This window comes from Orycteropus afer, unplaced genomic scaffold (assembly GCF_000298275.1).
Source record: "Orycteropus afer afer isolate SDZICR_OR568_19922 unplaced genomic scaffold, OryAfe1.0 scaffold00169, whole genome shotgun sequence".
Lineage (NCBI taxonomy): Eukaryota > Metazoa > Chordata > Mammalia > Tubulidentata > Orycteropodidae > Orycteropus > Orycteropus afer.
In genome coordinates, this window is record NW_006921756.1 from 5,927,754 (window position 1) to 5,955,295 (window position 27,542).

The 27,542-nt window shown below is 43.7% G+C and overlaps 2 protein-coding genes across 2 annotated transcripts in view; both read right to left on the reverse strand.

Annotated features, from left to right (window-relative positions):
- Positions 1-27,542, reverse strand: part of AGBL4 (AGBL carboxypeptidase 4) — a gene marked incomplete at its 5' end in the record, with an annotated part of 1,767,058 nt that overhangs the window by 361,302 nt on the left and 1,378,214 nt on the right. The gene's annotated exons all lie outside the window — the stretch shown is intronic.
- BEND5 (BEN domain containing 5) overlaps positions 1,049-27,542 on the reverse strand; it is a 55,883-nt gene continuing 29,389 nt past the window's right edge. The window contains exons 4-6 of the mRNA XM_007946715.2: positions 17,973-18,121; positions 11,171-11,384; positions 1,049-1,206 (exon numbers count right to left, since the gene is read on the reverse strand). Of these exons, the coding sequence (XP_007944906.1) occupies positions 1,049-1,206; positions 11,171-11,384; positions 17,973-18,121 (521 nt within the window). The remainder of the gene's footprint in view (positions 1,207-11,170; positions 11,385-17,972; positions 18,122-27,542) is intronic.

Sequence of the window (27,542 nt, forward strand, 5' to 3'; positions counted from 1 at the left end):
AAAAAAAAAAAAGGAAGATTGAATGTGGTTTTCCAGAATGTGTTCGAGTCACCTTAGAAACTCAGTAATTGGATAAAGAATGAGATAAACATCATGTAATTTGCAAGATTATTCAAGATAATAAGATAGGATGAACAAACTTGCACTAAGTGACATTGCCTCAACTCCTCGAATATAAGTAACCCTGGACCATATTTGACATTATTCCCCTCATATACTCTTTTACAAAGATCGATTCAAATTATTAGGAAAGCTGTATCTCAGATCTCCTTGAGTTAGAAAGAAATCTGTCCTTAAGTCAGAGAGAGTGATCTCCTTTCCAGACAGCCCATTAGATTGCAGTCAGCAACCAGGTCCCTCATGAATTTTCTCTCCTTCAGCCTGAATGTTCCGCCCCTCAAAGGATGGGCATTCCAGGCTGCTCCACACACTGGTCACCTCCACTAGACACTTGTTGTTGTTGTCGTTACATGCCACTGAGTCAGACCCAACTCATAGCGACCCCTCCTTGGGTTTCCAAGGCAGTATCACTACGGAAGTAGATTGCCCCATCTTCCTTCCGAGGAGTGGCTGTTGGGTTTGAACTGCCAGCTGTCTGGTTAGCAGTCAAGTGCCTTAGGCACTATGCTACACTTAAGATTCTTAAATAAATGAAAATAATGATTGTCTACATCAAACAATTAATGAAGCTTTATTATAGAACAAAATAGAGAACAGAGATAGAAGTCCTTGAATGGTGAAAATTTCAGTTCATTTCCAGGTCAAGTGATAGGCAATGCAGAGACACTTTGTCCCCCTTTGAGAAGACAGTGCTTTTCTCGTCCCCAGAATGACATCGGTGCCAGGTTGCTGCCTGAATCTCAGCAAATCCATCTGCCTCCTTTGGAGTGGGAAGTCCAAGTTCAGAACAAGCTGCTGTCCCCAGCATACTGCTTGCTCCCTGCCCACACACCACCACGCACGGGAGGGTCTGATTTGGACATCACCATTGCCCACAAATCACACGCGACGCAAGGAAAACGCAAAGGCTTTAAGAAAAATCCAAAGTTTATTGCAAATTGTATTTTGCTTCCCTTCGTTCTTCATTTTTACAGGATTTATTGATATCCATGATTTTTTCACAGATGTACTTGTTGACTTTGGAGAGTCTCTGTGCAATTTCAGTTTCATCCACAGTTTCTTGTGCTATTCTGTCATACAAACACTCTAGATAGAAAGAAGAAACAAGAAGGCCAAGAATTAATGGTGAGTTTGAGTGAAAATCTTTCAAGGAGAAAAAAGGAAAATGTGCTTTCTGACACACTCTCCAAATACCAGTTCATGTATGTGGCACAGCTATACTTGAAAATTTTCATCATAAAATATACTTAGGAATATATGTAAACTATAAATTTAGAACTTAAAAATAATGATAACATACCCATGTGCTTACCACTCAGGTTAAGAAATAGGAAGTATCCCTTGGAAACTCCTACCCAATCCCATCTTGTCCTTTCCTGAATTCTGTTAGTAATTCCTTTGATTTTCTATTAATTTTAAAATGTGTATATATCCTTAGGGAACTCTGGTGGCATAGTGCCTAAGCCATTTGACTGTTAACCAGAAGGCTGGTAGTTCAAACCCACCAGCCACTTCTCGGAAGGAAAGTTGAGCAATCTACTTCTGTAGTGATATCACCTCGGAAACCCAAGGAGGGGTCGCTGTGAGTCGGATCTGACTGGACGGCAGTGCGTATATATTCCTTAAATAACATATTATTTACTTTTCCCAGTTTTTAACCTTTTTACAAATAGACCCATATTCTATGCATCTTTCTGATTTGCTTATTGTTTTTGACTCAGTGTTACAGTTTTGAGACTTTGCCATGTTGTATGTAGTCTATAGTTGTAGGTCATTCATTTTCACTATAATGTTCTATTGTCGAACTATACCATATTTGTTTATCTATTATACAAGAATGGATACTTGGGTTGTTTCCAGTGTCTGCAATTAGCAACAATGCTGCCATAAGCACCCCTGCATGTCTCCTGGGGTACACATGCAGGAATTTCCAGTATAGACCAAGGAGTGGAATTGCTGAATGGTAGGGTGTATTTTCAACTTTACTAAGTGACACCTATTAAATTGTGATTGTGTTGACTGGTATTCCCATCAGTAGTGTATGTGAGTTCTGGTTGCCCCATATCCTCAACAGTACTTGGCACTGTCATATTATTGAGGTTTTGATAAACTATTGGGTATGACGTAGTATCTCATTGTTCTGATTACTAATGATGCTGAGAATAGCCATTCTTTTCCTAAGTCTACCACCTGATGTGATGAATCAAAGAGTGAGCCAGAAACAAAGTCTGCCTGGAGCCTGACTTTAGGTGACGTCTAGCCTGGGTACCTTGTGTAAGTCATTACCCTAGATTCTTCATCTCATAAATGAGAATAAGAAAGCATAGAGTATTTTTCTTAAGGGTGCCATGTGGCCCATGTAGCTTGATTAGATAAACATTTTTAAAGCCTCCCCCCCACAACATTGTAAGGAATTCTGTGGGAGCTCTGGTGGCAGAGTGCCTGTGGTAGTTATGTTTATGTGTCAACTTGGCTGGGCCTGGTTGAGTGGCTGGGCAGCTGCATGTAGTATCCCCCATGATGAGACTGGTAATCAACTCCATGGTGGAATCTACTGTGAGCAGCTGAGTAGCTGCCTTTGTGTATGTGGTCTGTTTCCCATATATAAGAAACAGCTTTGGGAATAGTCTTTAGCTTAAGGCACACTTGGACCCTGCATGTCGCCGTGTCATTGTTCTGCCTGCCATGCTCTGCCGACCTGGGGCCTTACAATGGACTTGAATTAATGGCCTGCTGTGTGGTTTGGTAACATCTGGACCGGGCCTCTTTACTTGTCAACCTTGGGCTTAGCAGCCTCAGAAGCCAGCAGCTGAGTGAAGAAAAGCGTCTAGCTTCAGTGGGCTGGGAGCTGGAGGCAGAGCTGAAGCCCAAGGCTGAGGGGCTTTCACCCAGCCCCTAGAGCCTGGCACTTTGAACTTGGACTTAAAGCCTCCAAATTGTAAGAATAAACTCCTGTTTGTTACGGCCATCCCATTTGTGGTATATTCTTCTCAGAGTGGCACTAGGTAACTAGAACAGTGCCTAATGCATCTGACTGCCAACAAGAAGGCTGGCAGTTCAAACCTACCAGCCACTCCTTGGAAGGAAGATTGGGCAATCTCTTCCTTAGAGATACCACCTTGGAAACCCAAAGAGGGGTCACTATGAGTCAGATCAACTCAACAGCAGTGAGTATTTTTTCCTAAGGAATTCTATACCCATATGGAGTTGCTAGATTTATTTTATGTATATGTAGTTGTTGTTCTTTGGTGCCATCGAGTTAGTTCTGACTCACAGCAACCCTGTGAACAACAGAATGAAATCCTGCCTGGTCCTGCACCACCCTCACAATCGCTTTTATGCTTGAGACCGTTGATGCAGCCACTAGTTGGGGGTCTTTCCCTTTATTGCTGACCCTCTACTTTACGAAGCACAATACCAGGACATCATTTTTGTGTATATACAACTGTTAATTCCCAGGGTCTTGCACAGTGCTTGGCAGACAGACAAAAATTAAGTAAATATATATTAAGTGATTTAATGAATGGATGTATTTTCTAGGGAAATCTGAGGGGATGTAAAATTCTGGCTTTAAAAGGCCTGGGAGTGTGGGTAGAGAATGTACCATTCAGGTATGTAAACTCAGGCAAGAACTATAATTTCTTTGAACCTACCTTCTTTACCCATAAACCAGGAATGACAACCCCAATTTCAAGGGGTTGCTATGGAGGGAAAATGAAACATTGTCTTTCTACGTCAGGCCACAGCAGAGTATCCTCTCACAGACACTGAATGTCAAAACTAGAAGGGACCATAAAGGCTAGTTTGTGCTAATTTACATATATCAATACTAAGGCCCCTTAGGCTACTAGCTGCCAGCCCCACACTCAGCATTTCCTTCATGTTGCTGTCCAAGCTGCAAGTGTATGTATGGTACACTGTCTTTCTTGGGGCATCGCCCAGCCCCCACTGACAAGGGGGATTTTGTAGCCAGGAGCCTTTAGAAAGCTTTTAATTGGCCTCCTCTGTTGTCTGACTGTCCCCAAGTCCCACTAATCCTTATCATGTCTTATCTTGGCCTTTTCTTAGGGACTGAGCTAGGATGTAAGGGGCACTGTCTCCAGCCCCACCTTTGCTGTATCCTTACTATATATCTTTACTCTGCTATATTCTTTACTCTTTATTTTTCAGCCACTCCAAAGAACCTGAGTTCCTGCCCCACCACAGGCTATGCCACAAATCAGTCTTGACTCATCTCTGCCCTGAATATCCAGGCTCCATTTTTCACCTTCTTAAATCCTATTCATTCTTCTAGATTCAGCTTCGTAGGAACCTACCAGATCAAGTAACGAGAACTCACTCTGCCTACAACGGTGCTTCTGCACTAGCCTGTTTTTTAACTCTCTGTCTAAGCATTGATCACAATCTAATAAAAGTGTAACCACAACTGTCTCCGCCAACAGACTGGGACACTTAGGTGGTTCCCTCCAGTCTGAGTCAAGAAGAAGCAGACACAGTGACTGTTGAAATCCAAACCAAATGAGGAAGACAGACTGAAAAAAAAACTGTTTCGAAGTTCAGGTCTTCAAATCTAGCTCAGACCCTAAATGCTGTGCAACTTCTAGTAGGTCACAGCCCCTCTCTGAATTTCAATTTCATGATCTATTAAAGTAACATGCTGAATTTGATAATCTATGGAGATTCTTCCAGCTTATTGTCTCTAGTCCCCTGCAAGGCAATAATGGGGTGGGGGAGAAGAGAAAAGGGGAAGGAAGCAGAGTGCATGTGATGGCCCTTAGAGCCTCAAGTGTGAGTTGGAGAGGAGGTAGGAAGAGAAAGGTGTAATCAGAGGAAGGGTTTTCAGAGAGCCCCCATAGAATCCCAATCATTCTCCTTTCCCGGGGGTAACAGCACCAAATGGCCCCTCTGGTTGATTAAAAGGCTTTTGTTAGACTCTAGATATTAATCACCTGTAGTTGCTGGGAATGTCTCCCTCTGCGAGGGAGCTTTTGAGATTATTGCTTAATTAGCAAGGTTTATAACAGTGCTAATGTGTCCTATTAAAAAAGTTATAAAAATTAACCAGAACTCAATGCTGTGGCTCATTTAGAAAACCCAGACACTCTGCAAATGGTCATCCAACCTTAATAAGGTTTAACTGTCATTCTAGAGCTGTCATTAAAGCAAGACTCTCCTCCAGTCTTTTTTTTTTTTTTTTTTTCTTATTCCTAAAGCAGCAATAGTGTGCTCCTATCCCTCTGCTGTTCTCTGCAAAATAGCTGGTGAGGAAATGATTTTAAAATCAAAGAGAACAGAAAAATCCTTACCAACCTCGTGAAATTTTTGTACAGTGAATGTGACTAAATGTGATAAAATCATACAAAATAAATACAAACTCAATCCAGCAGACAGCTTGCATGGGAAGAACGAGTCAAATGCAATCTGTAATAGCTCAAATAATTAGGCTACAAATGGTGAGTGTATGGTGGGATGGGAGAGAAACTTCAAACCTCCCTAGCTGTCATCAAAAAACAAAAACAAGCCAACACTGTAGTTTAGTAAGAGAAGAAACTACCAGGGAACATGGGCAGCCTGAAACCCCAGTTCAGCTCGGCTTTGTCTCAAAATGGTTGTGTGGCTTCGAGCAAGTGAATTTCTTTTTCATTCACTTACAGCAGCCTGTAAAGGTTTATGGGGTGGGGGTGGGGGTGCTGCTAGGAAGGCAGGTAGAGTAAGGAGACAACAGAAGTAGGCCAAGGGTGCTCCAGGGACACATGACAGACAGAAGCACGCAGGGGAAGCTTCCTGAAGGAAGGCTCATCTACCAGATGTGGTGACGAGTAGCAGTCAGCCAGACAAAACAGTACAGGCGTGAGTAGGGGTGAGTGGGGAGTGTGACCTGTGTTCCAGACACCGGGAATAGTATTTGCAAATTTCTCAAGGTGAGTAAGAACAAGCTTTATACAGGGAATACAGTAGTTCCCTTACGGTAAGAACTTAGTGTTCAAGGGAGAGATTGCTAAAATACAAAGCTGGTGATATAGCCAGGGGCCAGATTATGAAGGTGCTTTTATGATATGTTAAGAAGCTTACCCTTTAATAATGGGTGCCATGAACCGGCTCTAACTGGGGCAGTGGTAAAGGGATCAGATTTGGTTTCTCTAAGAGCACTGCTATGTAATGGAGAGAGGAGAAAGGGAGGCCTCTGGAAGCTGCCTGAGCAGTGCACTGAGAGAGGGGGCAGCGGGTATGGAGAGAAGCAGAGCTTCAGAGGCATTTGGGGTAGGAAAGAGGGAGAATGAGATGAGGAGGAATCAAGAATGAGGCCTGGGCTGTGGCAGGGGCTATAGACAGACGTGACATTCACCATGACAGGTGACACAGAAGGACCAGAAGGCTTTCTGGGTAAGGAGGAGGAGAGAGTGGATTTGTGGTTCAGTTCTGGCAATCACGTGGACATCCACAAGGGGATGAAGAGATGACTACTGGGATGTAAGGATCAGGAACTCAGAAGAGTGAGCTCAGATAAAATCATTTGGAAACCATCAGTCACTGATTCAATAAACATTTATTGAACACTTACTATATGTGAAACACTTTTCTAGGTGCTAGCCCAGAACAATATGCTCACAAAGCTTACGTTCTAATGGGGGTGGGATGGGGGAGAAAGAGAATTATCAAGTGAGCAAACAAATAATAAGAAATGCTGTGCAGAGATTTTAAATAGGGTGATGTGAGAGAGTAATTGAGAGGCTACTTTAGATTGAGGGGTCAGGAAAGGCATCCCTGAAAGACAAGGAGGAGGTGGATGTGCAGATCAGGAGGTGGGCACTGCCGTGGTAGGAGCACAAGACAACTGAGAGAAGCCTCTGTGGTGAAATGGGAAGTATGGTGAGTTGAGGGATGGGGTCAGAGGGGTAACAACAGCCAGATGACAGACACTGGGAGGAGAAGTGTATGCTTCAACCCAGGCCAGTGGGCCCATTGATGGCAATGGAAACAGTGGAAGTGAAGAGACCAGCTGAGGAAAACTTTGCAGGGTGAGGAGGGAAGAGGGCTGGAGACAAGAAAGGGCAGAGGAAGAGGAACTCACAAAGAAGACTGAGAAGCCAGAGAGGTAGGAAGAAATCCTGAGATTGCAGAGTGGTTTCTCAGTGAGGGAGAAGTGGTCACGGTCAAACAGTGCTAGTGAGGAGGTGAAAAGCATGCTCTGGATTTCGTAAAGAGGAAGTCATTGGGGATGCCAGCAGAGTACACTCAGTAGAGGGCTGGGAGTGGAAGCTAGATGGCAGGAGCATTAAAATGGAACAGAAGGTGAGAAACTGCTGGCAGTGAGCAGAGACAATTCTTTCAGGAACCTTGGATATGAAAAGGAAGAGAGAAACATGGAAGGAGCTGGGTGATGGAAGTGATACCTAGGGAGTGCTTTGTTTGTTTTTAAGAAATGAGTGATCAAAGTATATGTAAGTGATCCTGGGAAGGAACCAGTAGTGCAGAAACTTAATTGGAAGAATGAGATCCTTAGGAAGGCAGGCAGGCTGGGATCCAGAGCCCAGATGGAGAGAATCGCCAGCCCCAAAGAAGAGATAGAAAAAGTCTTATGACATGAGATAGAAGAAGGGTGGGACACAATTAAATCTATAGGTGTGGCAGTTCAAACCTTAAGAGTTCCTTTTCTGTGAGGGAAAAGAAAAGGCTGTCTTTTGAGACAGGTGTGGACTATGACATGTGGTAAAAATAGAGAAGGTTGAAAAAGGGCATGGAAAATGGGAGAGTGGATCAGCAAGGGGAAGCTCAGAGGACATGGCAGGTGATGCTAAGTCTCAGGGAAGGTGGAGATGGTAAGTCTGCTGCACGGCTAGGGTGAACTCTTCTGACAGCATTGTTGCCCTAGATATCAGACCAGCTACACAGAGCATGGTGTGAATGGGGTTTTAAAAATGTCCAAATGATGACATGGTCACTGGGCCAGGACAAGGACTGTAATCCTGGCTTTAAAGATACACACACCAAACATCTATTTAGTGCTAGTGCTGTGTTAGGCTTAGAGAAACAAAAATAAGTAAGATATGAACCAAGGTTAAGCCAAAGCAAACTAGGGCTCAGACCCAGAGCTTCTGCAACTTGGTTCCAACTTCTACTTTCCATCACACTGCACTGGGAGAGGACAGGAGAGGGCCTTGAAAGCTGAAAATAGTGAACTTCAATGATGTGACTGTGATGAGGTCACATCAGCACAATGAAGGGAAATCACTTTTCAACAAACAGTGGCAACCTCCATTCATACCTCAAACATGACTATTTCAAAGCCCTTCCCAGTGACAACCCTAGGTAACCCTCACTGCCTTAAGAGAGTTAAGTATCATCAATCAGGGGACCCAGCCTGCAGATCTCAGTGCTTTATTTGTTCAACCCATGTTTACTGAACTACTACAGTGTGCCAGGCACTGTGCTAGGTGATGGGAACATGGAGACGAATCAGATACGGCTTCTGGGTCCTGAGAGCTGAGACTAGGGCATGAGGCAATCACACAAGCAGATGACTTTATAACACAGTGTGATGGTGGTGGGGGCAGCCAGTTAGTTATCTGAAGGCATGCGGGACCTGCTGAGTCACGTTCCAACAAGTGTAGCAGAATTAAAGGTCAGTCACCTATTAGACAAGCAGGACTGCATCCCTGGGAAGGCCTGCTTCGCAGGGTGACCTCCCGAATCAGGCTTCACCATTTCAGACAGCAGCCAGATTGAAGGTAATCTCTGATTATCTAGAAATAAGTGGCTGCCTAAATCAATTAATCACAAGCCGGCTGAGGCTGTTACAATGGAACAAGCCCTAGACTGCAGTCTGAGAGTGTGAGTTTGAATCTGGGCTCTGAAACTTTGTAATGGTGACTGCAGGCTGGTCATTTAATCTCTCTGGGACCTGTCATCTCAGCATCCAAAATGTCCCCTGAATCTGCCCATCTTCTCCACTCCCACTGCTATCAGCTGAGTCCATGGCATCATCATCTCTCCCTAAGACTACTCTATCAGTCTCCTAAGTCATCTCCCATCTGGTCACTTCATGACCTAAAAACCTCCACTGTCTTTCTACTGCAAGTAGAGTTAGTCCAAGCTGCTTACAGTTGCCTGCACACTGGCTGTGTCCACCTCCCTGACCCCAATGGCTCCTCACTCAAAACTTCTCAGTCACACAGGGCTTCTTCACCCCTTGAACACTTCAACCTTTGCACTTGCTATTTATCCTGCCTGATTTACTCTCTCCCCACACCTCTGCAGGGCTGCTTCCTCCTGCAGGCCTGAATGTCACCTCCTTAAACAGGCTTCCGATCACACAGCTAACACATCCCTCCTCAGTCCTCTCTACCATATCACATATGATACACGCATCACAGCCTTCATCAGCACCTGAAGTAGTATCTGAGTTGTTCATGTACATATTTGTTGTCTGCCCCTAGAGCACGAGGCCTGCTTGAAATACACATGTTGACCTGAGTCTTACTGTCTTCACCAAAACATGACAGAGCTAGACACTTTCGAGATTATGGGTTAGGAGCAGATGCTAAAGGCAGTCCACCTGGCTTGGACTCCTGGCTCTATCCCTACCAGCAGTATGACTGGGGCAAGTTACTTAATCTCTGTGTCTCAATTTCATCATCTGTACAACAGGATAATAAAAATAACCAATAGTAGGATTGCTATCAAGATTAAGTGAATTAATATATATATAAAAGTGTTTAAGACAGAACCTGAAACACAGTAAGTATACCAAAAATTAGCAAGTACTATATTCTGTCTAGGAGCTTTGGTGGCATAGTGCCTAAGGCATCTGACTGCTAACTAGAAGGCTGGCGGTTCAAACCCACCAGCCACTCCTCGGAAGGAAGGTTGGGCAATCTACTTTCATAGAGATACTGCCTCAGAAACCCAAGAAGGGTTGCTATGAATCAAATTGACTTGATGGCAGTGAGTTTGGTTTTGATTTGGTATATTCTGTTTGTTCTCTCAGTACTCCACCATCTCAGTCTAATTTGTATTACTTATACAGTAACAAGGAGCCCTGGTAGCACAATGGTTAAGCATTTGGCTGAAACCAAAAAGTTGGTGGTTCAAACCCATCTAGCAGCTCCATGGGAGAAAGGCCTGGTAATCTGCTCCTGAAACATTATAGCCACGAAAACCCGAAAGGGTAGCTTTCCTCTGTGACAGGGGGTCGCTATGAGTCAGGACCAACTCAACAGCACCTAACAACAACAATACGGAGCAACTAGTTTTTCTTGTGTTCCATTTTGTCACAAGACTGTGAGTTCCCTGAAGATGAAGATTGTGTCATATCTTTCTTTATTTCCTCAACAGCCAGTAGAGCTTAGCAAATGGATGGAGGGTGAGTATGAGAGAGGGAAGGAGGGAAGAGAGGAGGAAGAGAGGAAGGGAGGAAAATCAAAGAATCTAGGGTGTAGCCATATCCTTAGGGACATACATGTCTCCTGTCTCTTTGCCTGCCTCCCTACACATCCCTAACACCAGAAAGGAAACAGTCCAGTGAGTATCTGTTAGTTTTCACCTCATTAACCTTTGCAGGCATGGTGCTAGAATCCACCAGAAGGGCATGCCTGAATGCCAACCTCCACCGTCTCTGTGCACATCAGCACTCCCTTTGCCATCTCCAAGACTTTGTCCAAGCTGCTTTTGCCTCCTGAAGTACCTCTTCTCACACATCTCTGTATATCTGATGTATTTTTTAAGGTCTAATTCAGTGACTCCTTCCCCAGCAATCCTTACCCAATTTCCAGCTAAGGGTAACCTCTCCTGAGAACTCCCTGAAGATGTCCTCTGTCCCTGTCTCCTGCTAGTTCCTTGGATAGTACTTGTTTCCACAGCTCATTTCCCCTATTAAGTGTGTGCTTTTCTGGGACAGGGTCTATATATGTGCCTGTGTCGCTGTGTCCAGGCCAAGGCCTGGCTTGGAGAGACTTCAGCGAACATTTGTAGAAATGAACTGCATCTAGTACATCCTTGGTGGAGCAAAGGACAGTATCTCAGCCATTGTGTTTTCACTGCAGTGACCTACCTCTGACAATGCTTAATTTGTGAGGTGAGAGGGGTGGTTTAGGGACTGCATCCTTCTTTTTTTTTGTGGCAACTCCTGTGACACTTCTGTTCTTCAGAACATCTGTTCCCCAAATCATGACTGCCAGGTTCTTTGTGTACTTGGAATCTCCTTGGGTTACTTGTAGCTGGTGCCATTTCTCCTCATCAACCCAAATCCCGCTTCCCAGATGGACCTGAAAGGGATCAGAACACCAGCACCTGTTTAGTCTGACAGGAGGACAGTTGGAGGCTTCTCTTGTCCTTTAAAAAACACTGTTACACAACTGTAGTTGAGTCATGCGATAAATACTGCAGATTCTCTTTAAGGGTAATCATACTAGCTATCATTTACTGAGTATCTGTTTTGTGCCAGTCCATACTCTAGTGCTTTATATTTGCCACCTCAAATATGCATAGCAACCCTGGAAAGAAATCTGATGACCCTTTTGTTATTTCAGATAGAAGATCACGTTCAGAAAGTTGAAGTGATTTGCTGAAAGTCACCCAACTATTTAAGTGGCAGAGCTGGGATTCAGACCTATAGTAATTTTATCACAAGGCTGCTCAGAGCCTTGTCAAATCTGAGGAACACACCTGCTCAAGTTATTTCTATACTGTACTTTAGAAAGACCTTTCTCCCTTTAATGTGAACATGCCGGGACACACATCCTCCTAGCGCAGGGGTTCTCACCTTGGGTACACACTCTGGGATTACCTGGGGAGCTTTACCAACCTCTGATGCCAAGGCCCCACTCCTAGAGACTGATTTAATTGGTCTGGGTATGGACCAGGCATCAGCAATGCCTTAGGCACTATGCCACCAGAGCTCCTTAAAGCTTCCTGGGTAATTACAATGTACAGTTAGGTTTGAGAACCACTGTCAGCTGGTATGGGGAGTGCAGCTGGCCAGGCTCTGCCACCAACTGCAGTGTGGTTGTGCAAGTTCTTTCTATCTCTGAGCTTCAGTTTCCCTACCCATGAACTGGGAGAGTTTGATTTTATATATAAGTTCTTTCTGGTTCTGAATACTTGGACTTTTTAAAAAACACAACCACAAAGTACCTGGATTTTGATGGCACATAGAATAGAACACAAAATTATGCTCTGGTAAGCACAGTGCCTAAGGTATCTGACTGCTAACCAAAAGGTTGGTGGTTTAAACCTGCCAGCCACTCCACGGAAGCAAGACTGGGCAATCTACTTCTGTAGAGATTTACCACCTCAGAAACCCAATAGGGGTCACTATGAGTTGGAATTGACTTGATGGTAGTGGTTTTTTTTTTTTTTTTTTTAATCAAAAAGTTTTAGTGCAGAGTTGATAAACTCAGAAGGCCAGAATGATCCAGCAATGAGCTACAGAGGCTTTAATTTTTTTTTTTTTTTTTTGATTTTCTTAAGAATTCACAAACCATTTACTAACATACACCAGTAAAAAAAAAAAAAAAAAAGAAAAGAAAAGAAAAGTTTTGACTTTAACATTGTCTTCCGTGTTGTATTTCTGCTTAATATATGTAGGATGGATATGGCCTCTGTGGGGACAGAGAGGAGGCAGCTAAGAGTTACACTTTCTAGGTAACATGAAAAGGCTTTGCCAAAGGTCCCTATCTTCAAGAGGACCTGCAGGTTCTCAGCACTGCATGGTCGGGAAATACATCTCAGGAGAGGTCCTGGTCTGAGAAATTGCATTTGCCCAAATTGGTGGCAGATTGGCAAGATTGTTCAAAAATAGTCTTTCTATTTTGAATCTTAGCTTGGTAAGGAAAGTGGGTATGTGCAGATGGGCAGCCAGGTCAGCCAACAACACTTGTTCTTTGATCAATTAGATTAGAGGTTTATGATTCAATGAGTTTTTGAATTTTTTCATGCAAACATGAAAAAAGCAACACAGTCCACCCACCAATGCCAGTAAGTAAACATCCACCTGCTACATCTGACTTCACCTCCTTTTGCTCAAAAGATCATTCAGACTGCAGCATACCATCAGATAACCAGATCTACCAGGCCTCTCTGTGCTTCAACTTCAGTAACGCAAATTTTGTTTTGTACAGCTCAGGAGAGAGAAGCAACCCTGGAGTGACATGTGTTACTTGTGTCTGGCTGGGCAACACTGACCCTAGGTCAAGTCTGGCCTCTTCTCTGCAGTTGGAACTGCAGGTGTGCTGCTTGGGCATGCTGGGGAAGAGTTCCCTGCTGTTCCTTGCTGGATCATGCCTTACCTACCTTGGTGACACTGTGGGGCTACCCCCACAGGTTTTAGGCCTCCTAAGATTGGGGAAAGATAAGGAGCTTTGAGTTAGGTTAAATGCAGAGGCAGAAAACCTAAGAGATGAAAGACAAGTTTTTTAAAGTTCTCTGCTCTTTGCTACCTCAGGGCTTGTTTTACTATCATCTTTTAATTTATTATTCTTAGAAGAGAGATGGGGAGCTCTGGTGGTGTAGTGCCTAAGGCATTTGACAGCTAACTAGAAGGCTGGTGGTTCAAACCCACCAGCCACTCCTCGGAAGGAAGATTGGACAATCTACTTCCATAGAGATACCACCTCAGAAACCCAAGGGGGTGCTGCTATGGGTCGAACTGACTTGACAGCAGTGAGTTTGGTTTTTGGTAGAAGAGAGATGAAAGTCATTTTCACATGTTCAGGGACACTTACACTTTTGCGTACTTATAATGAGCCAGGCATTGTATACTCAATTTATTTAATCCTCATAGTGATCTTAAGAAATGAAAATAGGTAGAAATTATTATTCCCATTTTACAGATATGGACAGAGATTCAGAAGGACTCAACTACTTTTCCTGAGACATACAATCAGCAAACTTTGGGATCAAGATTGAAATCTAAATCTGGCTGACCCAGAAATGCTCATGCTTTCCTGGCGTTCCCTTTGGTGGCCACTGTCATGGTCATGCTGAAGTGGTTGAAACACAGCAGATCAAACCCATCAGTGTTCAGTTATTTTCCATTTGAATTTTCCCCTGCACCTGCCTGACCACTTCCTTTCTCAGTTCTCAAGTACGATTCACTGCCACAGAGGGGAATGTAGGAAAATGGCCCTAAGCTGGCCTCTCTGCATCTAGTTCTGCTCCCTCCAACCTGGCCCATAAACACTGCCACGTTAGTTTTCCTAAAACACTCCTTACCTACCCTTGCAGTTCCTCTCAACTCTATGATTTTTATGTCAGCCCTCTGGAATCTTGAATGCTTCCCTGTTTCTTGTCATATTAAAATCCAACCTCCACAGCCTGGCTTTAAAGACCATTTACAATCCCATCTCCATTCAACCTACTGACCTTGAAATCCCTCCTATGTCCGTTACCCCACTGAAGCGCCCACACTCTTTCCTTCATTTCCTTCTACTTCCAGGGTGCTATAACAAACAGGATGGGCCCTGGAGCCGCCAGGTCTGGGTAGAACCCTGGCTCTTCTGCCTGTTACCTCTGTATCTTAAGCAAATTGCTTTGTCTCTGTGAATCTTTCTTTCCTTAGCTGTAAAATACAGACAGACCACACCTAATTAATAGAAGTGTTCTGAGAATTAATTGTGATAACATGAACAAAGTGGCAACACAGCATATATCCAGTAACTGTTACATCTTTTGCCTTCTGCCCCCACCCCATGTCTTTGTTGATGCCATTCTCTTGTCCAGGAATGAACACCTTCCTTCATGTTTCCTTAAGCCTGCCAATCTTCCAAGCCCAAGTTCAAATCCAGGAAACATTCCTTAATTTCTCTAAGGCTCCTTTCTATCCCTTCTGAATTTCTAATCCACTTCAGTCCTTCACCACATAGTTCACACCTTCATAGCACATGTCTGTGGGGGAGAAGTCATTCCTTTGCTTCTTCTGTCCCTTACAGAGTGACTGGGGCTAGTCTTAACACAAAGCAGCAAGAAACTGATGGGCATATTTAATGTCCTAATGGCACTGGTTTTCAGTTCCCTGGAGAAGAAAATATTTCCTGATATTCACTAGAGTACGAAGCCAACTTTACAGCACAGAGGGAAATGGCCTGGGTAACACTGATCATAGGAAACGCTGGACCATTTCAGATAGGGCTCCAGAGGTCAGCAGAAAAGTGCAAGAGCACTGGGCTGGGAAGAGATCCGGCACCCAGCACCTGCCCCACCTCTAGCCTGCTGTCTGATCACAGACAAGTCCCATCTCCAGATGTGCTTCCCTAGGATCACCATTTATAAATCAGACCAAACTCTAACAGTCTTCAGAGCTTTATGACTCAATGAGTTTTTGAAATAAAATGTCTTAGACAAAGAAAAACAATATACTTTATCAAAATCAGAAAGTAACTGTTATGGTGAGCCCTATTCACATAAACCACAGTAGACTATTTGACCAACATGTCAGCCTTACGTACAAAGGGAAAGTATTAAAATATGCTAACTGACAGGTGGGACTTGATCAAAAAATGTCTTCTGGAGAAAAAAAAAGAAAAGGAATATATCCTAATCATCATTTTACTTTTATGACCAAGACAGTGGCCATAACTTGATTATATTAAATTGATGATGGGAAATCAGATAAAAGGATTTTGAATTAAAGATATTCATATCCGATAAAGATAATGAAATCTATCAATTGCATTGTTCATCACAGTGGAGAAAATCATAGAAGTAAATGTGGATTAATTCCAAAAAAAAAAAAAAAAAAGTCTTTTGGACCTGTTTTGTGGGAGAGTACTTGTTTCCCACTAGGAAACGGATCCTGTTCTAGTGCTCTAGGCCTCACAGAGATGCTAGAGCCTCTGTTCGTGCTGGCAGAGAAGAGAGGGTCAGAAACTATAGCAGAACAATAAGAGTTACTTCTGGGATGTGGGGCATCCTTCTCTGGGGGCTTTCATCCATTTCCAGTGTGTCCCTTTCCTTTCTTCCTCTTTAATAAATCTGTCTAACTAACTGCAAATTAGTTGCAAACAAAAACCAGGTTAGTTTTAATAGCAACATACTGGTGAAAACTCATGAAAAAAAAAAATGTCATCTGCAAGATTTGTTGTTCAAATGATTTGTGAAGAAGTTAATGAGGTTTGAAAGACACATTTTCTGGGATATACACAGCAACCTGTGCCAAAAGCCCCACCACCTCCAATAATGCTGAGAAATTAATTGTCCATCAGCTTTCAAAGCAAGAGAGAAATAGATTCTTCTTGGAAAGTAAGAAAAATTCTCTAGTCACTCCCAGTGGGATCATATTAAAAGGAAGAAACCAACAAAGACAGAGAAGAGTTCTTTCTTTCTTTATCTTCAAATGAGGAAGGTTCTCCAAACTTAGACACAAAGTCCTAGAGTCATAAAAGACCTATAGAGAAGAGCATCAATCCCAACTCACATTTCACAGATAGGGACACTGAGCCCAGAGAGGGGAAAGACCCAGCCAAGGTCCATAGGTAGGACCAAAAAGCAGAGCTATGCCTAGAACTCAGGCTCCAACCTGCCTACTTCCACTCTGTCACACCATCTCTCCCTTGCATAGCAGACTCACAAAGCCTGCTGGCTACAGTAAGGCAAGGCAGAAGGGGCCTGTGATCTGGTCTATCAGTCCTGCCTCTGCAGATGAGGAAGGGCTGAGTGGGAGATGCAGGGAACAGCAGCACATTCAAGGGAATCCTGAAGACTAACATAACAGGCTGCATTTCCCCAGCTTGACAATATTTGCTTTGGCTCAGGTTGGTCAGCTGCAGGGATCTATCTGGACAAATCCAAATAAGAAAAACCTAATCAACCCACTGGGGAACCATACTTGATAACAGAGGCCTTTCAAAGCAGAAAGCAAGAAAAATGGGCTGACACAGATGACTCTTTAGGGAGAACTGAGAGGTAATGATTGTAGTGCACGCCCTCTGCCACTATGTGGCAAAAAAAATGTAACACACAGAGCTGGATTTTACCAGTGCCTGGACAAAGGGCTCCAATACATGTCTTCCAAAACCATTCATCCAGATGTTAGAATAGTTTGCTTTTGCCGCTATATCATCATGTGACTTTAAGACTTACAAAAGTAATCCATTACTTTGCACCCCTCAAACTAAAAAAAAACAAAATCACTGCCATCGAGTCATTTCCGACTCATAGCGACCCCTCCTTGGGTTTCTGAGGCAGTATCACTACAGAAGTAGATTGCCCAACCTTCCTTCTGAGGAGTGAGGTTTGAACCACCAGCCTTGTTGTTGTTTTTGCATTCCTAGATCAATATAATTCCTAATAGCACTTACATTTTCTTTCACAATTATTTCCAAGGGCCTTCCAAGAAAATCTGAGGAGTTTATGTGATCCTAGGACTGCAGATTAAGCACTGGTGAAAATACAGTTGGAGCAGCTTAGGGACAGGAAGCATGTCTCCTTCACTTCTGGGTCCCTGGTATCTAGCACAGGGCTTAGAACACATAGATACTTGGTAGTGGTGAAAGAATGTAAAAATATTTGATTTTTAGTTCATCTAATACACTGTATGCAACTAGTGTCATAGGGAGTAGGACAAGTTTTATCGATCTACCTTGGCTTTTTTTTTTTTTACATTTTCTCACTAATGAGCTATTTAAAATGTACTTTTGTTTTTAAAGCTTTTTTGGCCCATTTTTTAAAAAAATGGAACAAGAAAGGGAAAAAGAAAAAATGCAAGCAAAGCTACCCTAGTTGTAACGTGTGAATTCTGGAAAGAGTCTCGCAGGGCTAGGCCAGGAGGCAAACCAGTCAAGCTTCCATCATGCTCTCCATCTTGACTCTGACTAACAAACGCTTGCAGGGAATCGAGATTGAGCTGAAAACACTACCTTGCCATTGTCTAGGATATACTTGTCCATGACAGGCGCAGGAGCGGGGTAATAGGACGACGTATTTGCTTCCTCACTGAAAGTGCTTCGTAACTCCGGCTCGGGCTCGAGACATTCTGATTTTACTTTTTCCAAGTCAATGGCGGGACCTAGGTAGTTAAGAAAAGAGATCTGTCTAGAACTCCAAGGAAAATAAAATGCATTTTTCTTTTTTTTAAACTACGCATCTATCAGCACACAGTGGCACCAAAAAATAAAATAAATAAAATAATAATGAATAATGCCGGCTTATTTCTGTTCATTTGGACTACACTTAAACCCAGACTTGAAAATAATATGAGAGGCATGAATGTCACAAGAGAAAAGGTGGTAAACTGGAAGACAAGAATGAGCTAGACTAATTAAGTACAAATGAGAAACACTCTCATACGGTGTCACTGTCTAAATGGAAATGCAGGGGACTCAACTTCCTGTACAGGAAAGAGGTTCTGTTAAGACTGGGTGAAAGAAGAAGAGGTGGCAATTACTGGAATATACAAATTGTGTACTTTGCAAAAACCCCATCTCTGTAGCCTACCAGGGAGCAGGTCACAGAGGAAGGAGGAGGCTAGAAAAGCAGCAGAGAAAAGCAACAGCCTCCCCTCCCTCACACCTACACACCTAGTATCTGGGCTGGAGCATTTCAACCAAGAAATTAAAATACAATACAGATTAAACAAGCCGTGATGTCCTCATCCAGCAGCTACTCTGATTTTTATTTTAATGCAATCAACAAAAATTACATGCAGTTTAAACAGCTAGATAGATGGTGTCAGTTTCTAACAAGGATCTTTTTTTCCTCCATCAGTTTTTGAAAATGATGGACTGCTTTTAAAAATCACCTATTGTGTCTTGATTACCAAAGAGCAGAGAAACAGAATGAAATGGGTAAGTAAATCCAAATGATTTGATAAACTTTTGTGGCAGAAGCCACTCCAGTGGCCAACCGAGAGTTCAGCATGCCAGAAATTCTCCCTATTCAAACGTTTCAGGAGTGGACTGGGATGGGACACTGAGGTACTGCTACAGCAGCTCTCCATGACTGTATAGCTAACTTAAGTAACTGATGAATGCATGGCTCAATCTTCTCTTATCCTGACCACGTGGCCAACTGGTACAAAGCTCTTTATATACCACAGCCCCATGCACCAATCAGGTTGCGAGTCTATGTTCAACTGCCACATCCTAGACTTTGGCTGGTGGCAGGTAAGTATGGGTGATTGTGTTACTAAAAACTATCATGACAGGGCTTCCTAGAATGAGAATATCAATCCTGAGTGTTGGCAGGTGCCTTCTGCATAACAGAATCTCCATAGTCTCCAAAGACTTAAGCTTGAGCCTGGCACAAAGCCAAATGCCAGTGCAAGAATGACCGGGGAGCAGAACAGGATAAATGAAAGCATGGCCAGTCCTGGCAGGAAGATCTCAGGTCCTACTTCTGGTTCTGCTGTTTTACTTTTGGAACCACTGGTGAGTGAACTGTACACAGCATCATAATGCCCACCTCTCCAAGCTCCACCAAGCATTCAAGGCCTGATTCAAATGTCATTTCCTCCACACAGGTTGCTCTGGCCTCTCAAATGGAGGCAAAAAATTTCCTCCATTCTTTGGGTTGGGATTTTGAAGCAGAGAGACCAGAATTTAAATACTGAGTTTGCCACTTACTGTTCAGGGGAGTCGTGATCTTCAGCAGGCACTGTCCCCATGAAGCCTTTCCCAACTCTCACCCCCACCTCAAGTAGTAGAACTCTGCCCTTATTCTACCAAAATAATCAGATGCACTAATTTGCTTTATGTCTATCTTCCTCACTAGACTGTGAGGCAACAGGACAGGCAGGCACTGTGCTTTCTTATGGCTGAGTTCAGGACTCTGCACAGTGCCTGGTTCAAATTCTATTCTCAACAGATGATTTACACATGAATAATTACTTAACCTCTCTAACCTTATTGCCTCACCCAAAAGAAGGAATGCCAACAGTAACTTGGCAAGACTGAAGCTTAAATGTGTTAACCACATATGTAACATGATCTATCCAGAATCTGGCAGAGTAGGTGCTTGGTAAACATTCACTCCCACTGCCCCCCACACACATGCATTACACTCACTCTTGTGCTTAAGTTGGCCTATTTCTAAGTGTGCATTCTGTAAGCTCAGGTTCCTGCTTCGTCTTTGTTGCCTCTCATGTCTAGCACAGGGCTGGCCCAAAGCAGGTCTTCAGTACTCCACAACACACACACCTTCTACTGTGCTCACTCTGTCTTCTCAGACAATCACAGAGCTTTGTCAAATGACTGAGGTTACTGTACTGGGATATTCTGGTTCAAGGAATATTATTTCCTAGCATACTTGGCCAGCACTGCTTAACAACTTGAATGTGTGTGGCTGCAGATGGCACCACTCTCTGTGACAGCCTCCTTCCACAGCACTATATACAGAGGTACCTCAGCCTCACCAAGCACAGTAGCTCAAAAAACCAGCCACAGGTACATCTTAGAAGAGGGTGTTCAGGATACTCCGGTGGGAATCCCAGCTCTATGACCTTAGGCAAGGCAGCTAACCTCTCTCAACCTCAGCTTCCCTACATGCACAATGGGGACTACCAGGAGCCACCTTGCAGGCTGCTAACGCCTCTGAAAGAGCTCTGCACTGTGGCAGGCATGGTAAGGCACAGGCTCAGAAAACGGCAGGTAAATGAAGGAAAGAGTCAGTCAATAAAACACGGTGTTTAGCATTATGGAATCAGTAAGAAAAGGAACAAAAATGCATGTGGTTTCTTTGGGGAGGGGAGGGAGGGCCTCTAGTGCTTTTAATTTAAGAGAAGGGGAAAAAAAAAACCCACACTTCATTGCAAATTCTAGTCGGCTCCACTACTGATGTTGGCAATTTACATCTCATTATAACAAACGCTTCAGATTGCTGTTTTGCTTTTAAAAATTTCTGAGGCATTGTTCTGCCTCAAACACATGTGACCAAATTAGCCACAATAATAAGCATTTGCGCTAAGAGACAGCATTGTACGATCTGGTGCGGATATTTTAGGTAACAAAGGAACTTTTTCCACTTTGTAGGAAGAGGAGGAATAATAATAATAATAAAAGGCCTTTTGATCCACTTGCATTCTGGTACTGACACACACTTCAGGTTTATTTTGGGGAAAATATACTTTCCGTGGAGAGAAAACTCCCAGCTGGTAAAGGAAGCTTTTTAAAGAGTATCAAAAGTAGTACTTGGTTTTCATTCAATCATTCATGAACCTTTCATCATACAACCTCTGACTGAATACCAAGATCTAGGCCTTGTAAAAGGCACTGGGGACCCAGAGACAAATAAAGCATTTCCTAATTCTGGAGGAAAGCTAAACCAAACCAAACCCAGTGCTGTCAAGTCAATTCCAACTCATAGTGACCCTACAGGACAGAGTAGAACTGCCTCAAAGAGTTTCCAAGGCTGTAAATCGTTACGGACGTAGACTGGCACATTGGACTGGTGGGTTTGAAAAGCCAATCTTTTAGTTAGCAGCTGAGCGCTTAACTGTTGCACTAATAGGGCACCATAATTCTGGAGAAGTTCAGAATTTAACACAGGAAATGCTATTACACTGCAGTACAACTGATTTAACGGTGGAACACTGGATTTTGGACTTAGTGTTAGAAAAGTTGGTGTAAGTCTTGATACTGTTATTTATTTTACCTCTTTAATTCCCAGTGACCCCTTCCATAAAAAGGGAATTGTGGTTCAGAGTAAGGGGCTCAGAAAGCATTTGCTGGCTTAATAAATGAAATTATACAATTCTCTATACTTGTCTGATCGTAAATAAGACTAACCCTGTTCTTTTTGAAAACCTTTCTAAAATGTTAATGCTTATGTGAGGTTTAGAAATCACTCATTTTTGTATGTATGTCTGGACACTAAAATACCATTCCTGATTTCTGCTCAGATTGAAAGACTAATAATTTTAGATGTTTAAAAAATGAACAAAATTCTTTCATTTACTTCTGTGAATGAATAGGACATTTCTCTGTTACAGGTATAGTTCAAGTTTCTTCATAATTGCAAAGTGAATCAAGTCAATATTCTTAAATGTATGCAAAACACCTATTGTGACACATTAGGTTGGGTGGAATAAAGAGAAGTCTACTTTGCTGAGAAGGATCAAGCATGGGAACAGCTCTGGAACAAAGAAGAACGTAAATAAGGGGCTTGGAAAGAATGAGGTGATGACCCCGAGCCAGAAAGGTGGGACCCCATCTGCGGACCTCTAGGGTACATCATCAGAAGGCATCAGCTACTCTCACCTTTTGTGGGAGCTACAAATCTGCTTCTTAGCCCCAATATGTTGTGAGGTTTAGAACATGCTGCCCAGTGAGGGCAGGAATGGGCCTGTCCTTTGACTCATTCCTTCAGTGATAATCTACTATTCATATACCAAGTACCAGCCCTGGGCAGGTTTGTTGCCTTGAGTGTTTCCCAGCCCAGCAGTGGAAAGAAACAGACAACGGATCATTATCACCTGTATCAGGATAAGAGTATTGGAACAGAAGTACAGAAAGGAGTGCTACACCTGGAGAAGACTAAGAAGGTTTCAGAAGAGTGGTCACAACCTCCTATGATCGAGCTTGGGGGGAATGGTCAGAAGTGTACAGGGCATGAGCAACTGGGGCAGGCAATTATCTTCATATTGTGAAGGCAAACAGCACATGAGAGAGTTCACTGACTGACCATAAAATGAGCAGTGTGACAATCTGCACAGATTTTGGAAGGAGAGATCACTGCTGGTTAAGTTACCCAAGAAGACTTCAGGGAAGAGGTGAGTACTGATTGGAGCTCTAAGATCTGGGGAAGGTGGAGGGGTGGGTAGGGAGATGTGATGAGAGTGGGCCACGGCTCTCAGGTCCTTCTCTCCCTCCCTCTCCATTTTTGGAATGCTTTCAGTGAACAAGGGCTAGAGTAGGCTTTGCTGAGCAGATGCAGGAGAATCAATTCTAGCTCAAGGAGTTGGATTGGGTGATATCCCTGCAACTCACAGGATGCTCCCATAGTGGGACTACTCCTTCAGAGAGTCAGACCAAAGAACAACAGAGCTGGGATGAACCTGAGACAGCCCCAGTCCCCAAGGGGAGAAGGCTAGCAAAAGACAGGTGACAGAGGCAAGTTCAGGTGCTCAGTCTTCAGACTTGAGGGTCAGGGATTTTTTCCCACTTGGAGGAATTACAGATGTCGACTTCAAATGACATATTTATTTCTTACAGAGAAGAAAAGGTGACCAATACCTACTCAGTGTCTTCTTTGTTAAATACCATATGGGATGAATTGTATCCTTGGAAAAGATACACTTAAGCCCTAACTTCAGTACCTGTGAAGGTGACATTATTTGGAAATAGGGCTATTGCTAATGTAATCTGTTAGATTAACACAAGATACTCTGGGAAGAAAACCCCAAACCAAAGCCACTGCCATATGTATTCTCTAAGATAATACAGACTGTTTCTATAGCTCTCCTCACTTCCTTCTGAGCCCTCATCAGAACCGCCTTTGATGTCCACAATTGTACCAACAGTCTCTTCCAGGCAATCTAGGCTTTTAGTATTCCAAAGCCACTGCCATCAAGTCAATTCCAACTCACAGCAACCCTATAGGATGGAGTAGAACTGCCCCAATGGGTTTCTAAGGCTGTAAATCTTTACGGAAGCACACTGACTCATTTTTCTCTCACAGAGAGACTGGTGGGTTCAAACCAATGACCTTTTGGTTAGCAGCTGAATGCGTTAACTGCACCATGCCCACAGTTCTTTATAGGCAGCTTTGGACCACTACCTTTCTCGCCTATCTGTCTGGATCCAGCTATCATCCAAACACCAGGGCTGGGCAAAAGAGAATAGGTTTGCCCTGCCAGAATAGCACTAATGCCCCTGTACATCGGCTGGATGCATGTGAAATGGCCCTTGGTCCCAGACCACAGTCAGCAGAGTTGGAGGTATGGGATGTTGGTGGGATAAGCATCCATGGGCTTTAATAGAATATGACTGTTATCCTTATAAGTTAGACAAGACACACAGGGAAGCACACATAGGGAAGATGGCCATGTGAAGACAATGGCAGAGATTAGAATGATGTAGCCACAAGCCAAGGAATGCCAACAATCACCAGAAGCTAGAAGAGGTAAGGAAGAACTTTCTCTAGAGTCTTCAGAGAAAACATGGCCTTGCTGTCACATTGATGTAGGACTTCTAGTCTCTAGAACTGTGAGACAGTAAGTTCTTGATGTTTTAACTTACCCACTTTGTTACTGCAATGCCAGGAAGCTAATACAAGTTACCTTATGCGGAAAAATTTTTTTTTTTTCCTGTAGCACTTTTTACCTCATTATTATGTGATTAGGAGCTCTGGTAGCATAGTGCCTAAGGCACTTGACTGCTAACCAGAAGGCTGGCGGTTCAAACCCACCAGCCACTCCTCAGAAGGAAGGTTGGGCAATCCTACTTCCGTAGTGATACTGCCTCGGAAACCCAAGGAGGGGTCGCTATGAGTCGGGGCTGACTCGATGGCATATAACAACAACAACAACATTATGTGATTGGAGGAGCCCTGGTGGCTCAGGAGTTAAGTGCTCAGCTGCTAAATGAAAGGTTGGCAGTTTGAACTCACCAGCCTCCCCATGGGAGAAAGATGTGGCAATCTGTTTCTGTAAAGATTACAGCTTTGGAAACTCTATGAGGCAGTTCTATTCTGTCCTATAGGGCTGCTATGAGTCAGAATTGACTTGACAGCAATGGGCCATGTGTTTATTTGTTTAATGTTTTTCTCCTTGACCGAAGGAGCTCTGGTAGCCTAGTGCCTAAGACACTTGACTGCTAACCAGAAGACTGGTGGTTCAAACCCACCAGCCACTCCTCAGAAGGAAGGTTGGGCAATCTACTTCCATAGTGATACCACCTTGGTAACCCAAGGAGGGGTCGCTGTGAGTTGGATCCGACTCAAAGGCAGTGCGTGGCATTTGTTGTTGCTCTTTGACTGAAAGGTAAACTCCACAGGGACAGAAAGTAGACAGAACAAAGTCTTGTTCAGTGCTATATCCTCAGCACCCAGTAAAACGTCTCTGGCATGCAACAAACTTATTAAACAAATGCTGAATGAAAGAACTTAATCCTCACAGCAGTTCTACAAAATACATCGTACCATATCTGTAGAGGCTTAGACAGATAATTTTTCAAAAGTCACTGAGTGGCAAATTCAGGGTTATCAGACTCCAAAGCCTTGCTCTTAACCATCATCCTATACTTCCTCAGGTAACTATAGTTTTCTGATGTTTCACAGTCTTAACTACCTCAGGTTTATACTGTAGGACCTTTAGCTCACCTCTGACCTTCCCAGAGGGTCTCTGAGGAACTGTACGATTGTGCCCTTGCAGGTAGGGAGGTGGTTTACCAGATTCATCTCACCTTTGGAAGCTTTGATCCTATATTCTGCCAGCCCATAGTTCTTCATATGCAGCTTTGGCCACTTCCTTCCTCACCTATCTGTCTGGATCCAACTATCATCCAAACACCAGGGCTGGGCAAAGCAGAATGGGTTTGCCCTGCCAGAATAACACTGATGCCCCTGCACATCAGCTGGATGCATGTGAAATGGCCCTTCAGTCAGCAGAGTTGGAGGTGTGGGTGTTGGTGGAATAGTGGGAGTAGTCTTGTGGGGTAGGTGGGAGTGGGTGACACAGGACTGCTCTCAGATTCTGAAAGGGCTGCTGTGGGGCACAGTGAGCACCTGAAGGCAGGAGTAATGGGGAGGCAGAGTTTGATCACATAGCTAATACTGCCCCATCAAATCAAATGACCCTGACCTTGTTTGACCATCCTTCAGGCCACAATCCCTTTCAGAGCATGGACAATACAGATTCATCTTTGCTGAACAGTTGCTGAATGATTTGAAAGGCTCAGAGAAAAGAGAAACTCAGAGATTGGAGAACTTGACCCCAGGCCACTCTAATGGGGAGCGGTCCCCGTGAACTGCCTAACTGTAGTGTAGGGGCAAGTTCTAGCTACTTTTGCTTATGTCTGTAGCCTTATCTCTCCCTCCTGCCCACTCCTTCATTGTCTACTCCAGGCAGGAACTACTTATAGTTCCCAGAATAAGCCAGCCTCTCTCACAACTTCAAATCTTTGTCAGGCTCTCGCATTGCTTAAGATACTGTTCACTTCCTCTTCAGTTGGATAAATCTAACAAGTTCCTTAATTTGAGATCTGCACCAGCCAACTGCAGGATCCTGTCCCAGCTATGTAAGCAGTCTTCCTCTATATTCTCTCAACACGTGGAAAACCCAAGGCTCATACTGCATTCCAACTGTTGTTGATAGGACTGTGATATGGTTTTAGTTAGCTATTTGCTTTCCCTGTTCCCAGCATAGGGCCTAGAACAGAGGAAAAGGCAAATGCTTCCTATGCAAATATAGTTCCTTACCAACAGAACTGCCCAATAACAGCATGGACTGCACTGGAAGGCAGTGAGTGAGCTTCTTGTCTCCTGGGGAATGTGTCAGGAGACTGGATGATACTGGGCAGGGGCCTACAGAAGGCTTCCTGTCCTGTGAAGGAGGCTAGACTGGGCGAGCTCTAAGGCTCCTTTTAAGACTGAGGCCCTGGGACCTTAAGAATTACCTCCCAGCCAAGCTTGGTGAGACCTCTTGAACAGCAGGGCCTGAGGGTGTGGCCAGCCTTTAGACCCTGCTGAACCCTGGCAGCTGGACTGCTTCTTAGGTTGCATCCATCCATCCATCCATATTGGTGAAGACACCAACTTTTGAAGATACCAACTTTTCATTGCTTCACAATGATGCAAATACCATTTGATCAGATTCCATGTGGCACAGGCCTTTTCCCTCTCTGGAGCTCAGTTTTGCCATCTATAAGATGAGTACAAGACTGGATTAGGTCCTCTCAAAAGAGAACATTTCTATGAAAATTCTAGAAATTTTCTGGTTGACATCTTGAGACAAGACTCTGCTTCTTGTTAAGGCTGAAACTATGAAGACATGGTGGGTTCTTAAACTAAGCAGGAAAACAACTCTTTGGGTGTTGCGTGCCAGCAAAGCCTACCCCAATGAATGAATGTACCCAACAGCTCAAGGGCCCAGCAGCCCCAGAACCCACTGCCGTACACAAAGGAGGCCTAATCATGAAGGCAGGCAGAGGAGGATGCACAGAGCTGCAGGATTACAAGGGCTGAGTGATTTTGTGTGATCAGGAAATTGCCTGATGCATGGAGAAAATGATAGGCCTCAGTTTGAAACCTGGTTCTACCAGTTAATAGATGTGTAGGCTCAAGTAAATTACTTAATCTCTCGGAGCCTATTTCCTCATCTGATGATACTAACTACCACTGGGGCTGTTTAATGTATGAAAAGCACTTAACCTAGTGTCTGGACCAAAACAGGTGTTCAAACACATTCCTCCCTTTCCTACCTCCATTTCCTCGGCTGGCAAATCCAGCTGAAAACAAGCCAGTCACATGGCTACACTGAAGCCAATAACTACCAG